The sequence below is a fragment of the Ascaphus truei genome, chromosome 4 (genome assembly GCF_040206685.1).
Source record: "Ascaphus truei isolate aAscTru1 chromosome 4, aAscTru1.hap1, whole genome shotgun sequence".
Classification (NCBI taxonomy): domain Eukaryota; kingdom Metazoa; phylum Chordata; class Amphibia; order Anura; family Ascaphidae; genus Ascaphus; species Ascaphus truei.
In genome coordinates, this window is record NC_134486.1 from 377762884 (window position 1) to 377781260 (window position 18377).

The 18377-nt window shown below is 41.9% G+C and overlaps 1 protein-coding gene across 9 annotated transcripts in view; it reads right to left on the minus strand.

Annotated features, from left to right (window-relative positions):
• Positions 1-3027: 3027 nt before the first annotated feature.
• PUM2 (pumilio RNA binding family member 2) overlaps positions 3028-18377 on the minus strand; it is a 101826-nt gene continuing 86476 nt past the window's right edge. For all 9 annotated transcript variants that reach the window (XM_075598440.1, XM_075598432.1, XM_075598439.1 and 6 more), the window contains 6 exons: positions 13952-14080; positions 12689-12826; positions 11889-12014; positions 10870-10991; positions 8349-8541; positions 3028-5086 (listed from right to left, as the gene is read on the minus strand). In XM_075598440.1, coding sequence (XP_075454555.1) covers positions 4955-5086; positions 8349-8541; positions 10870-10991; positions 11889-12014; positions 12689-12826; positions 13952-14080 — 840 coding nt within the window. In that variant the 3' untranslated portion in view covers positions 3028-4954. The remainder of the gene's footprint in view (positions 5087-8348; positions 8542-10869; positions 10992-11888; positions 12015-12688; positions 12827-13951; positions 14081-18377) is intronic.

Here is an 18377-nt window from a genome sequence, read left to right on the forward strand (position 1 = left end):
TGGACAAATGCGCAGTGTGACTTTGGGGCTTGCAAATCTCTAATTTGCACAATAGAGATATGCCCACCGTCTGGTAACACTGTTCACCTGTAGGTTTGCTTTGTGTTCCTGTCCCAAGTTTCTCCTTCTATACTGTAAGTGTAATGTATTCCCTATAGCAGTGGTTCCAAACTGCAGTCCTCAAGTACCACCAATAGGTCAGGTTCTAAGTATCTCTGCTTCAGCACAGGTAGCTCAGTCATTTTGATTGAGCCCCGTGCTGAAGCAGCAATATCTTTAATACCGGACATGTTGGGCGTACTTGAGTTGGGAACCCCTCTATAGGAATGTCTAAGTATTGTAAATTTATGGTATTTGGGTACATGTCCAGCGTTACCTAAGCCCACCCAGGTGTCCCTGTCTGGCAGGGGCTTGGCCTAATGTTTGAGTGTCATGTGCAGCCCTGGCTGATTGAATTAGGGCCACGCAGAGATGCCCTTTGTCCCAAACCAGACTCCTGCCACCTTCCTAATGGACCCTGGAGTATAACTGCCCTATACCAGCCATCATTTCTGATTTTGATTCTGGGGGAGAATTTCTCCCTATGTAAAGTGTCCCGAGTCCGTTGTGGTCTGTCTGCCTCCTGCTGAAAGTAGGCGGTGAGCGCGACTGCTTGCAGACAAGGGTGCCTGCTTCCTGGGCAGTGAGCAGCTTTCTTGGTCAGAGAAAACCTGTTCAGTACTACAAACAAGGAACACTGTGTGAGACTTGATCGCTACGGCAGAATCTCTCCTACCTTGTGCCCAGCTAGCTGACAATTACAGACTCCTGACCAGCCGGTTCCCGCTACAGAGGCAAGTTAAGACTTGAGTTTCTCTAGCCGGAGACCACAGACGCTCTTCCCACTTTCCCAGAGGCAGGGAAAGTCATCACTTGTTCTTGCCCTTTTCAGCAGTGAGACGATTACTTTTCCAGTTTGTACCCTGGCTTTGGGGACTCCCGCTTTCAAGGAACTTTGACTTACTTGGCCATGGTGGCAAACTCCATCTCAATGCTTGGAAACAAAAAAGGACTTTGGCAGAAATATTGCAGTAGTTGACCTCACTGTACTTTATACTGTAGGTGTCCTAGGGTAGTTTCCCCGGGTACCCTTCCTGATTCCCCACAGAAAGTAACCATTGTATCGATCCATGTTTTGTGTGATTCACAATTAGCATTTCCTAAATAAACTTGTTTTTATTAAACTCCCTTTGTCTGGTGATCCAAATGACCTCGGTAGTCTGATCAACCCCTGATCGTGACACTCCATATGAGAAATAAAATCACCTTAAACTAATTGCAGTAATGACAAGGGACAACTTGGTTATTGTAGCTATAAAACAGACATGGTACAATGACAATCAGGACTGGGACATCACTACACCAGGTTACACTATATTTAGAAAGGACATGGTAGGAAGGGAAATGTGGCCCTTTATATAAAGAACAAAGGCTACTTCAGTACAAACGTGCTGGAGACAAGACCGAGTTACATTGGGTAACCCTAGAAACTGGTGAGGTAGTTATTCATACGGGTGTGGTCTACAGCTCTCTAGGACAAGAGGAGGAATTGGATCGGGTATTAATAGAGGACATCACTAAGATGGCAAAGGAAGGAGCGGTAATCATTATAGCATTCAATCTGCCAGATGCGGACTGGCATTTTCTCTGTGGGATCAGCCAGGAGGGACATCCCAAATTCCTTGCAAGAGGCATCTCTCAAGCAATTGGTGAGAGCCAACTCGCATTAAAGTAATCCTGGATTTAATACTTACCAATGGGGACGGGGTGCCAGATTTACTTGTGGCTGAGAACTCCGGTGATCATCCGTGTGGTTTAATATAAAGACAGTGGTGAATTCATACCACACAAAAAGTTTTCCATTTCACAAGAGTTTACTTTTTAGATATGGGAAATTATTTAAGGGAGTCTTTGTCGGGGTGGTGGTATTTCAGTGGAGTGCAGGAGCAGTGGGAAAACCTAAAAGATGCAATACGAAAAGCAAAAGACCGCTGAATCAGGCAGGTTAATAAAAATACAAAGGAAAATAAAACTGATCTGGTTTTCAAAAGGGGGTGCAAAACGCAAGACTGTGACCAAAAAGTGATCACGAATGGTCCCTGCAGTATGCACGCATTGTAAATTTACACAGGATAATAGATAGGATTGCGATGTAAATATCCCTGAGGATTAGAAAATGTGCACCTTTGTCGCTTTAGTTATGATGTATGAAGTATTTGGGTGAGTGGTCCTGTCTTAGTGTAGTAGTTTCAAAGAAGGTGGCAAGTATTTTAAGGACTAAAGACTGTTTTTAGGAAAACTAAGCAGACTCAGAGGGGAGGAGGATAGATCACTATGCCAGGCAAGGCTGGAGGCTAAGCAAGTATTCAGATGTGCAAGGCATTGGCAAACAATAGGGTGGAGGATTTTCTTAAACCATGTGCTTTTTACCTTAACTTCATCTCGGGAATTTCAACATACAAACTTTTCTTTATGCAAAAATAATTTCCACAAGTGAAAGGATTAAAAAGTATTTTAATTATACACGTGGTCACAATTCTGCCTTTAAAAAGATCATTGGGAAATGTACATAAGGCCGCTTGTAAATGTACATCATGTTTAGGTTATTGTTAGAATGCTGTATGTTCACCAAAATTGACAATATCATACATTTTTTTCCTAGTTGAGTAGGCTATTCAAAAATACAGTACTTTTCTATACAAAGAAAATCATGGCATTTTCACTTTCAAGAATTTTCTACTAATATATATATATATATATATATATATATATGTGTGTGTGTGTGTGTATATATATATATATATGTGTGTGTGTATATATGTGTGTATATATGTACACATACAGTTATGTCTATAATATCTATATATATCTATATATATATAGATATTATAGACATATCTGTATGTGTACATATATACACACACAATGTATAATATATATATATATATACATATATATATATATATATATACATATATACACACACACATACACATACTGTGTATACACACACACAATATCCTACGCAAATTATGAATGTTTTCCTTTTTTTTTTTAAACTATGCAAAATGTACTGCATTGATTTAGAATAACTATTAACAATTTAGACAGCTATAGTATAAACAAGAACAATATTTCCAGCAATAGATAAATAGAAAGCTGGTATACATTTCTGAAGCTGTATAAAGACTGGATTAAAAAAAAAAAAAAAAAAAAAAATCTTGATTCAGAGAAATAAATTTACATTATACAACATTATTTGCCAAGGCAATAGAGACCCAAATGTACACTAAAATGCAAATTCTTGCTCCCCCATAAGAGGTCAAACAAATTACATTTACAGCATAAGGTTTACAAATGTACATCTGTACAACCAACAGAGGTGTCACTACAAAATGAGCAAGGCTTGTAATAAACATTGAAACGTGAAATTGGGTTCCAACCTGTAAACTTACATCTAGTCATTAGTTACACGTATACAATACAAAGCATGTATTTATATAAAGAAAAGAGGGCAGGGGGAAAGAAAAAAAAAAAAAGATATTGGGATATTTTATCATGCTTAAATGTCAAACTATCAAGTGGCTCTTGGCCTCTAACTATGCCTACTTGTTTTGGCTAATTAGGAGACAGCAAAATAAATGCTAAGCTGCTACTAAATGTCACACCATTGTATATGCAAGAGAGAGAAAAAACAAACACATTACTGCCATTGCAGGACCGAGGGATAATCCTCAGGGTTTCAGTATGCAATGAAGGGTTGATGGAGGCATATTCGTCCGACTCCAGTGTTAAGTCTGCTAAAGCAGTTGTGGGTTGCAAAGTGCACCAGACAAGGCAGCAGTGTCTTGTGACCGCATCACATTACCTGCTCCTTTTTGGCAACCTCGGGCTGCATTGAACTACCACAGTGAGATGGGGTTTCTAACTACACCTGCTTGTGTGGGGAAATGCCACCAGGATTTGCTGCCCTCCGTCACGTGCAACATCCGTGCATGTGAAGCCCTGTCTTTTTAAAAAAAAAAAAAAAAAAACAGCATTGGGATTTGGTGCTTTAACTTGCTGGGAAAGGATTAGAAAGAGGGGAGGGGAAACAAAAACGATGCTCGCCACTTATTGCATTTACTTTCATTCTTTTAACATGGAGCGTTAATAGTGTGTGATCCGACTGCTGCTTCAAATGTGTACAGAGAGGCAGGTATTTGTTGAATTGTTACGCGGTCTTCTTATCTGCAGAGAAACTTTTTTTTTTCTTCTTCTAACGCAGGTGGTTGCAAACCACCAAAGCACAACGTAAACTTTCAATTGTGTCTGTCAGTTTGTCATGCTATCAAATCATCCTGAATAGGATATAAAAAGACTCCAAAGGTGGGGGGGGGGGCAGGGGGAGAAATGAAACAAGAGTCAAGATTAGATTACTATTTACAACTCAGTAAACCTACCATGCTACACTTGTGGAAGACTAACCTAATTGCAAGCCGCCGTTTTAAAATACTGTACTTTTCCCTTTAAAAACTACCACTTTTTTTTTTTTTTTTACAGCAACTTTACAAGGTAAAAATTTACAAAATATGTGACAGCTTGATACAATTACATCATTTACAGGCTATGTTTTAACCAGCAAGACAATTGGGTACATCTTCCACCGGAGCTAGAGAAATGGAAAAGTTAATGAGGCCCAAAATATACAACAGAGGCCTAAAAAGATTACAAGAGGGTAAACAAATAAATAGTGTTTGAGTTAAAAAAAACAAAAAAAACAAATCAAATACAAAGGAGGGCAATTAATAGTTAAGTTGAATGTTTTGATAGTTCACAATATTTTTCTTTCCGAATATATATATATATATATATATATATATATATATATATATATATATATTGGATGTACTGTCAAAATTATTCCTTTTTTCCCCTACAGCATTCCATTTGGTGGCCCAACAATCGGTCCAAGATCAGTGTTGTTCTTCATATAATACTTCTCCAGCTTGGCCAGAATGTGTTTTCCATAGGTGTATTTGCGTAAAGTTGTGATGTGGGGTCGGATCTAGAAGAGGAAAGCGCTAGTTACGTTTTTGATCATGTTCCAGGTCGAAAACAGTTCAACATTCTCAGAAGCTCAGAACTAATATATTGCCGTCAATTCTTATGGTGCTTTCCCAGGGCATCAGTGTCCTTAGCAGTAATAAAAAAACAACTTAAAGAACCAATACTTTCTTTTAATTTCCATAAAAGGAAAGCGAAACTGGCATTAATGTATATCATTTGTCAATAGATTTCTTTTTACAACCTTCCTTTCTGATTTTAGATCAGACATTACATAAACCTCCGTAAAAACAAATATAGAATCTAGAGTTGTTTCAATGTGCAATTGCATTATTTCTTTAAATCATGCTCCGGAGTACTATTTTTGTAGCTCAACCTTTTATTTAATGCTAAACTCCTATTTATATAACATTTTATATATCCAAAGGACACAATATGCGATTAGATTTAACACATATAAATGTCGTTTTTTCCTCCGCAATATCACAAAGATACACCCTTTCCTCTGTTGCTCGACTGCAAAAACTTTGACTCAGGCCCTCAATCTCTCCTGTCTCGACTACTGTAACCTCCTGCTGTCCGGCCTTCCTGCCTCCCCTACAATCTATCCTAAATGCTGCTGCCAGAATCACTCTTCTCTTTCCTAAATCTGTCTCATCGTCTCCCCTGCTGAAATCACTCTCCTGACTTCCCATCAAATCCCGTATTACTCAATTCTCCGCCTCACTTTTAAAGCTTTACACTCTTCTGCCCCTCCTTACATCTCAGCCCTAATTTCTCGCTATGCACCATCCCGACTCTTGCGTTCTGGTCTAGGATGCCTTCTCTCTACCCCTTTTGTATCTAAAGCCCTCTCCCACCTTAAACCCTTCTCACCGACTGCCCCACACCTCTGGAATGACCTTCCCCTCAATATCCGACTAGCACCCTCTCTATCCACATTTAAGACCCACCTCAAAACACAACTGCGTACGGAAGCACGAGTAGCTCCCTGGCTGATAATTAACACCTCATACATAAACCGTGGCCCCTTTGCAGACGCACTTACCAGAACGCCCTCCTACTGTCTCTGTACATTCTTCCTACCAACAAATTCGATTGTAAGCTCATCGGAGCAGCAACTCCTCTTCCTAAATGTTACTTTTATGTATGAAGCTCTTCTGCCCTTTGTATTATTTATATTATTTGTTATTTATATGATTGTCATGTATATTACTGCTGTGAAGCGCTATATACATTAATGGCACTATATAAATAAAGACACACATACATACATACGCCTTTGATGCGTGGCATAAACACATGGTTTAATAATGTGTTTCAGGTCACTCAGAGAAGTGAAGGGCTTAATGTAATTCAACGCAGTACCAAAAGAATGTGAGAAGTCAGTTCAAAGTATACTTTTTTTAAATGTAATTATGCATAAGTAGTGAGAGTATGAGCATCAGCAGCAGATGTCTTACTTTTAAGCAAAGATCTATTTTAAATGCGGGTTTGGTTGAATATATGTTCCTGTAGGAACTACTACTCAAATCCTCAATGTCTCATTCAATCAGGCAAATAAGTCCTATGCTTAAGTTAGGAATTTTTTTTTTTTTTGTTCATTGAGAGCGACAGTATTTTCCATTTGTTTTTGGCATATTCAAGAACAAGTTTTAGGTGACACGTGATTTTAATAAACGCCGGACCATCTCTCCATCTCCCGGTGCGAAGTTTGAAACCTGGACCCCTTAACACACCTGATTTTTAATGGCTTTCATTCAAAACTTTCATCAAAGTATAGAATTCAGCCACATGCATTGGAGTTCCCGTTCCCATCTCTTTTATACAAATCACTGCACATGTATTTATTTATATTAAACTAAAGCAGACGCAAGTTTCTGTTTACATCGTAAATTCTAAGCTGAAGCATCTCAGTTGTATAGTTTTGTAGGCTTGGGTTTAGGAGAAGGAGCCTTATTGCCAGCGACGGAACCTGTAACCTAAACAGAGGACAAATGCTAATCAAATTTGGATAATAAGAACAAAAGTATTTTGTTCTTGTTATCCATATTTATCAGGTACTTGGGGATTCCGGTGATTGTCAAGCACGGCTGGTGTTATTTTTTTTTTGCATTATTAGTGGTGCGGTCTGACTCATACTTTTTGCTACTCAAATCCACCATGCACAAAAAGGGCATAAAACCCAGCATGCAGAAGCACGCTAGGATAGTAACGTGCTCCTAAGGGCCGATCTATAATATGTGCGCGTGCGCGGTCCTTATAATTGGCTGTGGTTAGCCAGCCATTCTATAGAAGGGCCGCGGCCACAGCAGGGTGCGTGGAACCGGCCGACAGGGTGGGGAAGATGAAGAAAATAATGAATTTGCGCCGCTAATGATTCACACAACTTTTCCAGCCTGTCGCACGGACTCTATACACACAAAAAAAAGTGTGCATCACGTGCACGCACACTATAGAACGGCCCTTACAGTGCCTATTTGTGCCCTTCATTAGTGACAAATATCGCTGCCTGGAAATAAAGTCATACTTCCAACATGCAGGCTGCCTCAAATCATGGATCTTGCGGTTTGGTCTACTGCACTAAGACGCAGCCAGAGTCCTATTGACATGGACAACACAGATGTTCGTATAAGGAGAAGGGTCTACCAAAAGTCTGCCTACTACCAAGTGTGCGCCGACAGTCCGAGAACCAGCGTGCACTTTGGGTCGTTCTCTCTGCTCCCGGTTAGGGACCCTACAGCCTCTTGCAATAAGAGGTTTATAAAATAAAAGAAGCGGAGGAGTTTAAGCCATTAGTGGAGGACGCCAATAGGGCGTACAAAATAAAAGTGATTTATACGTTGGAAAGCAGGGAAGAGGAACTAATGCATTTGGCATGCATACAGGGAGAGCAATTGAAAAATAAGAAACAGCACACTCCGATTTCAGAGATGCACGGTCACTGCGAGGAATCATTTGACAGATTTTACTTCTAATGAAAATTTGTGGACATTTATTTTAGTGGAGTAGGCAAAACACCATTACGTTACGTGTACCTCCTAGGCCTTTCATCAGGATTTTTTCAATTGCCCTCCATTTATGCTCAGTGTGGGCAACACAGACATACACCTCGACTGATATTTTTCTTGACATTTTGCGGCTCTGGATATCCATGACCTTTTTTCTTCCTGGTACGCATGCAAGGGTGGGCCATATTTGTATTTATTTATTCGGAAGATGCATACAAGATGTATTAATGATTTTAAAGTCCTACGTGTTACCTTGTGCATGATGATTTTTCGCTGGGCAGGCTCCGCCATGTCAATCATCTTCTGAACTACATAGTTGGCATACTGATCCTTCATCATTGTGTATAAGGCACTGTGAGGACCATCATTCTGGCAGCAGACCTCGTCAACCAGCAGGGCTCTCTCGGCTCGGGAAGAGTGAGACACACATTTCTCCACAACATTGCTGAGGAGAGGTGTAAAACCGGTTTAAGGGTCTTGGTCATCTGGGCAAAGACACGTGGACCAACTACAGCCCCAGCCCAAAAATAATTATGAAAAATAATTTAAATGGCAGATAAAGGCAATTTATCAAAATACTTAAGGGCGAGAAACCAAAAAGGTACAAAACATTCTTTCCCGCAGAGTTGAAGAGATTAATTAGAAGGGCTTGCAATGCACTTTACAAAAAAAAAAATCAATAAAAAGAAAAGCACATCTGGGGAAGTTTCTACTTTAAATAGGGATCAAGTTAGAGAGAGATTGTGGAGTGGATTGATAAATTGCAAAATAGCCCTTTCTTAAAGTGGCACGAGAGTGGGAAACCACATGGAACTCCTCAAAATGCCAGGCCCGAGCATCACAAAACGCACATTACAAAGAGAGTTATAAAGGGGCACTATTGTGTTACACTTCAGAATGTATTTTATTTTGCAATAATGCCCAGTAGTGATATGAGGAGGCCCTATTCATAACTAGGTTTGTGGTTCTGAAATTTCTCATCAGGTGTCACCAGCTACATGTGGTTTAGGAATGCCCAATGTATTTACACACAGGTGAACTCATACAATGATCATATTGGTTGCCCCCTAAAACTGGTCTGGTTAGGCACCAAAGGAGTTTTAACAATCATTGAGTTATGTTTACATCAGTGGTTCTAAATCTTTTTTTCTCTCCAGAAACCCCTGTTCATAATGCTTAGTTGCTGAGACACATCTACAATAGTACAAACTGTTACACAGACAGGAAAGACGCACCCGCACGCTCTTGGGCCCTTTACAGTCTGACTTTCTTGCAGCTCACTTAGACTGTGCTCACTAAAAGTAGGTCAGTGATCTACATGAAGCCAAATCCCATGGTCATTTTACCCTACTAATCCTGCTGGATCTCTCTGCTGCCTTTGATCATCCTCTTCTCCTTCATAATCTAAACGCTCTTCATATCAGCAACAAAGCTCTATCCCTGTTCTCATCATACCTCTCCCATTGCACATTTTCAAATCTCTGTTGCTACCACGTCTTGGTCCCCTCTTGATCTGTCTGTTGGTGTATATGGGCTCTGTTCTGGGACCTCTTCTTTTCTCTCTCTACAGTCTACCGTCTACTCTTTTGGCCTTCGACATCATCGCTATGCAGATGCTCCGCAAATATATATATCCACCCTACCCTCATACCTAAGCCTCCGATTGCCTCCTGGCTATATCCTCATGAATCGCACTCCACCACCTTAAAATGTCTAAAACAGAGCTCCTAATATTTCTCCCCTAAACCTGGCCCAATATCCCGTTTACCCATCACGTAAATGGTTCTATCATCTATTCTGTTGCCAAAGCATGTTGCCTAGGAGTGACATTTGACTCTTCCCTTTCCTGCTCCATTCACGGAATGGCTAAAAACTTGCATCTTCTTCCTCCATAATATTGTCACGGGCCACACTTTCCTCTGTCATGCTACTGCTAAAAAACTGTAAAGCATGTCCGTATCCTCTCCCGTTTGGATTATTTTAACATACGGCTAACATAACAGGTCTCTGCTCATTGACTCCTTAAATCCCTCTCCTGGCTTCCCACAAAGCTTCGGATGACATACAAATGTTTCCTCCTGACCTTCAAGGCTCTCCACTCCTCTGCTCCTCACTACATATCAGTTTTGATCTCTCACTATGCCCACGCTTGTTACCTGCGCTCTACCCATATCTTTCTCCTTTCCACCTCTACTGATCTTTCACCTAAAACCTTTTTTTCCCCTCACTGCCCCTTACCTGTGTAACTTCCTCACACCAGCGACTACCATCTACTGCACTTATTCCCTCACCTGCTGTCTCTAAATCTCCCATCATACCACTTAGATTGTAAACTAATTTTCTTTCCTATTGCCTGATATTATATGTTGCACTTATTGTATTATACTGTAATTCCCTGTACTGTATTGTCTCTCTTCTGAAGCGCCAAGTACAGCTATGGGCGCTATATAAATACAGATACACAAATAAGACAGACAGCCACAGCAAAAACAAACATGACAGTCACAGAAAAAGAAACGGATACACACAGGACACATACCAATCCTCACCTCACTCTGCTCACAGCTCTCTCCTGTCCATGCTGCTTCCTCTTCTGCCTGGCACCACACCCTCACCAGGCTCCTGACATCCTGATTGGCGGCATTACCCAGCAGCAGCCAATCAGGATGGAGGAAACTGCCCAGCCCCCTAACGGTTCTGCTTTCTCCCTGCTCTGGGAGAACAGGGAAATCTTATGGCAATGCTACCGGTTGAGAAATACTGCTTTACATACCTGGCAAACTTGTGTTGGCTCAAAGCCAGTACCTTTCCTCTAATCTCTGACACGATTTTACTTTTGTCTTCTGAACGACCATGCTCAAGCACGTGCTGTATAACATAATTCCCATACTGATCCTGTAAAGAGAAATTAGGTTATTTTTGCTATGCCACCTGTGATAGGGGGCCCTTCCCCCATAGCGCTGTAGTTATGCCTTCACAAAAAGACCACGTTCTTTTAGTCAGCATTGCACTCTGCTCATTTTGTGTGAATTTACGTTTTGTTTAAAAAAAAAATATTACCTAAACTGGGGGTGCCCTTGAGCTGCTCATTGATCCCGATGTCTGGGGTCACACCCTGGTCCCCGTGCTCAAGCACTGAGCAAAAAGTGCAGACAAAATGCGATAGGGTCATGGCTCAGCCGCAAAGTCATCAGGACCTTTCTATTGGTGCCCGGTGGCCATGTTTGTAGTCATGGGACAATGTTTGTAGTTTGGGTGAAAAGCAGAACCCCCACCCCAAATAGACTACAAATATCTGGGAAACAGGATGTCCATACCAAGTAAAAATAAATAATATAATATATATATTTGTATTATCCATTGGTGCAAGTGCTGCTTTCAGAGTGTATGTGTGTATGTGTGTGTGTGTATGTGTGTGTATGTGTGTATGTGTGTGTATGTGTGTGTGTGTATGTGTGTATGTATATATGTATATGTGCAGCGGTTGACAAATCACCAAAAAATCTACTCGCCACACAAAAAAATCTACTCGCCACCTAGTACCAAACGTGTGCTGCTTGGGCCAATATTTACTCGCCCGGGGGTTAAATCCACTCACCCGGGGCGAGCAAATATATAGGTTTGTCGAACACTGTATATGTGTGTATGTATGTATGTGTGTATGTGTGTATGTATGTATGTGTTTGTGTATGTGTGTGTGTATGTATATATATATATATATATATATATATATATATATATATATATATATATATATATATATATATATCTGAATCACAAAAGTAACATTACCTGCACTAGCTGTTCTGTGCTGTCATGCAATTCCTCCAAGATGGGCAAGGTCTGCTCACATGTACAGTGTTCTAGGATGCGCTGTATTACTCTGCAGCCGTAAGGATGAGTTGAAAGCACAAACACCTTAGAAAGGGGTTTAAACAATATTTGCATTAAGGGAATGTGCCCAAAACGGATTAAAAAAAAAGAAGATCGTCAAAGTTTAAATACAAAATCAGTGACAGAGGCATGCAACAGATTGCCTCGTGTGATCAGATTTATAGTAGTTTTGGTTGTTAGTATGCACAACGCCCTAATACTATTGGGGTTTAAGTGTGCACATACAAACAAAAAACAACTTTTTATAAAAATACAGTTTAAACGCTCACAATTGTGGTTAATTGACAAACAATATGTATCACAAACAGAGGCGAGTTATTTATTATTTAACCAAGGTCAACGGCACCAAGAATAGGAGAGAAAAAAAAAAGTTTAGCCGATTAACACCCTTCTTATATATTCCATTTATCCATTTGGAATTCCTTTTGCTTGCCCTTTCACATCGATAATGGTTCTCAGACGAACAATTCTGCACCAAGATCTACTGGCAGAATCGTGCCAGCACTGGAAAACCAACACTTACTGTGTAACAAAGTATTTATAAATATATAATGAACATGTCAAAGTAAAAAAATGCCTTGACCATTAATAGACATGCTATGAAGTAGGAGTGAACAGCTTGGCCATAATCCTTAGATATTCACCAAGATGGTATGCATCAAATATAAGGGGGACAGCAACATTGCAAAATCACGTACCTGGCCCTGGAAAGCATCAATGATAAACTGAAGTGCCTGTGGCTGGACACATTCGATGCACTTCTGCACCACGTGATTCCCGTTCTGGTCTTTCACACACTTTAGAACATGGCCATCGAGCTCTCTCACCATTTCACTCTAAAGAAATCACACCACACCGTGAACACAAGTGATTGCCTCCATATTCAGCAATAAAATAAACCAGACAGAAAACGGCTTTAATATGAAACTTCCACAAAAATAAAGAAATCACATAACTACTGCTGGGTTTGATTTGGTACTAGAGTAGTACAGTACTACTGGGTAAAAGCAGCTTTCAATGACATGACTGCAACAATAACTTCCAGCACACACTATTTTGGTGTTAACATAGAAAGATGACAAAATAATAATAAATAAAGCAGAGTATGACCGTTTTCAAACATAAATCATATTGTTTATGAATATTAAATGCAATGTTAAAATTGCAGAAACAAGGCCAACATAGTACAGAAGTTTCTTTTTTTTCTCTTTACTTTCCATTATAGCCGACATTTAATCTTCTCTATTTGTTCAAGATAAAGCCAGAATGATATTTTATGTTGCCATGCGATACCAGTCTCCGCTCATATTAGCTTCCAGGAACCACTTAAAGGGATTTACCAGTTGTTGCTGAATCATGCCGGGGGGGGGGCTTGACTTTATTTAAAGCAGCCATCCCCTCCAAAACCTATACAAACTGAACTCCTAATGTTCGTGTGTCAAAAGTCCCCTGAGCATTTCCCATTGTTTACAAAGAAAATGCTTGTGTTAAAAATCATGATTTTATTTATCTCTAGTTCTGAGCTTTATATAAATTTGAGCCCAGCGAAAACGTAATATTTCTAACACTTATATTTCCCCAAATTAAGCATCGGATTCTAAAAAGAAAAATCACTTCTACACACTCTACCCCTAAACCACCCCCCCCCCCCCCTCACCCTTGGTGTTAGACAGAAAGCCCTCCCCATGGCTTTCGTCAGTCTTTTAGCATAGCTATTGCCAGTGGTTGACAAATCACCCAAAAATCTACTCGCCGAACAAAAAATTCTACTCGCCACCTAGTACCACACGTGTGCTGCTTGGGCCAATAGGAGCTCGCCACGATGTTAAATCCACTCGCCCGGGGCGTGCAAATGTATAGGTTTGTCGAACACTGGCTATTGCTAACCCCCACATTTGTATACAATCAAAAATTATACACAGTATTAGTTTGCTAGGAAAAATAAAAATAAACTAGGTTACCTGCTGGTCTGGGGATATGGATTCAAGAGCTTTCTGAATAACACGGCAACCGTACATTTGTAAGGCCAGAGGGAGAACGTGGCCACGTATACGTGTAGCCAAGGCCAACTTCTGGTCCATGCTGCCGAACTGCAAAAAAGAGCCCAGTCTGGTTATACGCACAGGTTTTTGTTCCTGCTAAATCATTGGGCAATGTATGCAATATTCACAGAATGAGGCACTGTTTATGTACTGCAACAAAATGAAACCAGACACCAGTGTGTCTACCATTTTTAACATTTGTATAAATTGAGTTGCATTCAATTGCATGGAAAACGTATACATGCGAGCTAAAAACGAATAAAATCCCAAATATCAGGGTGGATACAATATGCAACACTAAACCTCCCTGCTTGCAGGAGGCTCATCGCCTTAAAATATTTCTGAAGTGAAACTTCTTTGGGCACACCTACCACATGAGCAAAATTGCCTGGGACACGGAAGTCACTAGTGACGGAAGTGACGTCACTGCTGGCCGTCAGTGTTGCCAGATTCCACCAGGAGTCGTCACCTGAGAGGAGGAAGGCAGCGCTGGACACACACACACACACACACACACACACACACACACACACACACACACACACACACAAACAAACACTACAACCACACTTGGCAAATGCTGAGCGCACCCAAACCATCCCCCTCGCCCCGGTACTGAGATTCTGTGCCCCGGCTCCCCCGAGATCTCCTCAGCGGCCGGGAGATGCGACAGGGGCTGTGAGATCCGTCAGCCGTGTCCCCGCAGCTCCGCCAGGGGAGGGGGGCGGGGACTCTGACAGCTCCGGTAACGAGGAGAACGAAGGCAGCGGGTCGGTGTCCAGGTGGTTTGCGGCGCTGGATCTCCTGGAGCACGCCTGGATGCTAACCTCATGCCAGGGCTGTTGGGGGATTTCATCGAAACATACAAAGACGCACACACAGACACACTGAGTCACACACACCACACACCGAGTCACACACACTTAACTCAGTTAGCAGCGCAAATAGCTAAAACAGGTGGGTGCCGAGCACACATGCCCCAAGTCAAACTTCTTTGCGTTTTGTCACTGATTTTTTTTTTTTTTTTAATTTTTCTAACTTGAATTTATTATTTTTCAAGCAGAGATATACAGAGATAAAACATCTAAGGCGGGTGCTGGGGGGTTGATACAAAAAAATTAAAAAAAGGGGGGGTGGGGGAGGTGGTTAGGAAAGAAGCAGCACAGTGGAGGAATAACATTTCTTGCCAAAAAATACAGAGATAAAACATTTTAAAGAAAATGTTTGGGGGGGGGGAAGAGAGTGAGTGTGGAGGGAAGGAAGGAACTACACATTAACAAGTCGTTTTTATTTAAACTGTGTGGTCAAAATAAAAGCTTCTAAATATGTCATGGAGATCATCTCTGGGGAGCTTGGTTAATACAAAAAAAATAATCTGTTTTTAATCTGCCTCCTCCATCAGTGGGCATGGATACGTCTCCGGGGAGACATTACTGATGCTCACCTGTCCTTGGGGGGGAAAAAAATCTAGGGTGTGGGAGGAACAAAAAACAAAAAAAACAAGGGCAACTGTGTCTATAGTGACACAGATATAGTTGGGGGGTAGTGGCCAGGACTCCGAGAAACCGCCGACCCAGGCCTCCAACCTCTCTGTTTAGGTATGGTTAGACTATGCTCCTACCAAAAACAAAGACTACGCTAGTGAACCACAAGTAAACCAATATAAAGTTGGACCTGAAAACATAAAACAATAATTACTCCAACCCGGAATGCAGATCCGGAACACAGCTTAGGGTTTGGTCCCAGCTTTCTGAAAACGGTTTAGCCAGAGAGTTTGGGTGGGAGGATCTTCTCGTAGGAATCAGGGAACAAGATGGTTCCAGGGTCGAAGGGTTCTCGCTTCTTGGAGTAAATCCGGAGAAAGGGGAGTTCAAGCCTTGATATCCGAGGAAGGCCTCCCCGTCGTCCGGGTTCCTGAGTGTCTGAGGTCTTCCACTTTTAACTACTAAGAGACCAAAAGGAAAATGTCCATCTACACTTAATATTACAGTGTCTTAGCTTCGCAGTCACCTCCCGGAGATCTCTTCTTTTGGCGAGTGTAGATGGCGCCAGGTCTGCGTAAACCTGAAGAGGTATATTTTGAAACTTGAGATCTCTGGTACCTCATCACCGTGCTGAAGGCTTGCTTTGTTTTAAAATAATGGAATCTCAACACCACGTCCCTTGGTCCGTCTCCTGGTTGAGGTCTCGATCTTAGGGTTCTGTGGCATTTGTCAAGGGTAAGAGTCCTTTGTAGAGTCAGGGAGGGCTGACGTTAACCAATTGCTCATAAATCCCTCAATGTCCGTTACAGAATCCGGAATCCTCCGGATCCGAAGATTCTTACAGCGGTCTCTGTTCTCCGCGTCCTCCTGTCTTTGATATCTAGCTGGGACTTAATTTCTTTGAGCTCAGTGTCCATCAAAGATTGCCGGGTGATTGTAGCATCAACCTTGGATTCCAAGGAGCTAGTTCCCCAAGGGAGGATATCACCTCTTTAAGATCCTTCACCGCTGTTTGCATTAAATATTCGATTATGTTGTAGAAAATAAGTAATTCTTTGTGGAAAGATTTTCGATATCCACCCCAGGTTCCAAGTCTAGGTGTTCCGCGGAGGGGACCACTTCCAACTCCGTCTGTTGTGGTGCTGGCCGACAGTGGTTTTTAAAGTATTCATGGAACTCACTTTGGTTCTTTTTCATGGTTCCAGCTGCTTTCGAAGCCATGGTAGATGAGACTTGCATAAAATAAGATTTATTTGTGGGTACATAAGAGCCGATGCGCTTTCATAGGCTTAGGGTAAATCCCGGGAAATTATGGAACCTGGGTCTCAGGACACCGTCCTAGTCAGCACAATTTAGGGATTTTCTTGGCTTGCCGATCTCTTTGTAGGGGTGTACAAGTTCCTCCAGGGGAGATCACAATATCGCAACCAGCGTGTTTGTAGGTTTATCTAGGGAAGAAAAAAGGGAGCGCTATGTCCTAGATGCTAGGCCGGCTGCCTATGATATAACTCTGACCCCTGGTCAGATAGTAGAAATGGAAGGGATGTTATATCTATGGCGCTCAGCACTAAAGTAATTATATTAAAAAATAATAATAGTAATAAAATAATAAATAATATTACTAATAAAAAAGAAAATTATAATGATAATAAAAATCAAATAATAATAAATAGCAATATACAACCAGTATCAATGATGTGGCCCGTCCATTGAGGTGCTCCACGTGGTGATGTGTACATGAAAAGATAAGGAGATCATAGCATTATACTGCAACACACAATGAACCAACATACAACACACACTAAGTACTAGACAAACGCTGAGAACAACAGGTGACAATTAGCAATATAAACACATTTAATTAAGACATATCATGAATAAAATACATGTAAAAAAGGTCCTAACAGGACACTCATGCTCAGGTGAAGGTACCTGCTTACCAGAGGCAAGGAGGTCTCAGGCAGTGGATAAATTAAAGAGTATCCCCTCTTATGGATGAACAGCTGCTGGCTCTGGCGTCTGTTTGGGCGTGGAGCTCTCCTGTCTCTGGCATCTGCGTATGGGCGTGGGGCTCTCCTGTATGCACAGGAGCAGACCTCTCCGGTCTGTGATGTATGCCTCCGTCTCCAATTCGATCTGCGCATGTGCAGTGGCCGCAGTGGGATCGTTACCAGCAGAAGCGTTCAGCCCAGGAAGCGCCGAGCAGAGTGGCACAGCTGATTGTAGCAGATTCGCTGCCGGACAGATTTCGGGCTGCAGCAGTGGACTTCCAAAGGGGGTATCGGTTAAATGAAGTATAGAGTGTCACGCCCTCTTGATCTTATTCCCACTGAAACAGGGGAGGGTGGATGTTCCCTTGTAGATAATAGGCTGAAGGTTTTACCTTTGGGTCTTTGTTTAAAGATAAATGTGCATGGGCGAGGTAACTGTCCGGGCGATTCCCCCGGTCGTCCAAGGCTGACACTTACTTTACTTCGTAGTTCACTGCTGCTTTTTAGAGGCCTTCACCTGCCATTTTGGGCCTGGATGGTTCTGGGCTCTGTTTCTTTAGCACGCTGCTGCTTGTTTACTCCGATGGAGAGGGGTGGGGGGGAGGAGGGGGAATCTGCCAAGGGCTGGCCCTTGGCTCCAAAGTTGCAGCCAGATAGTCAACAGGAGGTAGTGAGATGCAACCCCAAGCTCCCCTAAGGCTCTGTTATGAGATGCCAAGGCAAGATGGCCATCCCTCCTCTCCTCAAGGGCTTCCCAACTACTGTACTGTCCAGCAGCCGGCTCCGGGCACCCTCTAAAGCGCCGGAGCGAGGATTCACAATCTGTAGCCCCCCCCCCTCCACTACACGGCCTGTCTTCGGTTTCACCCT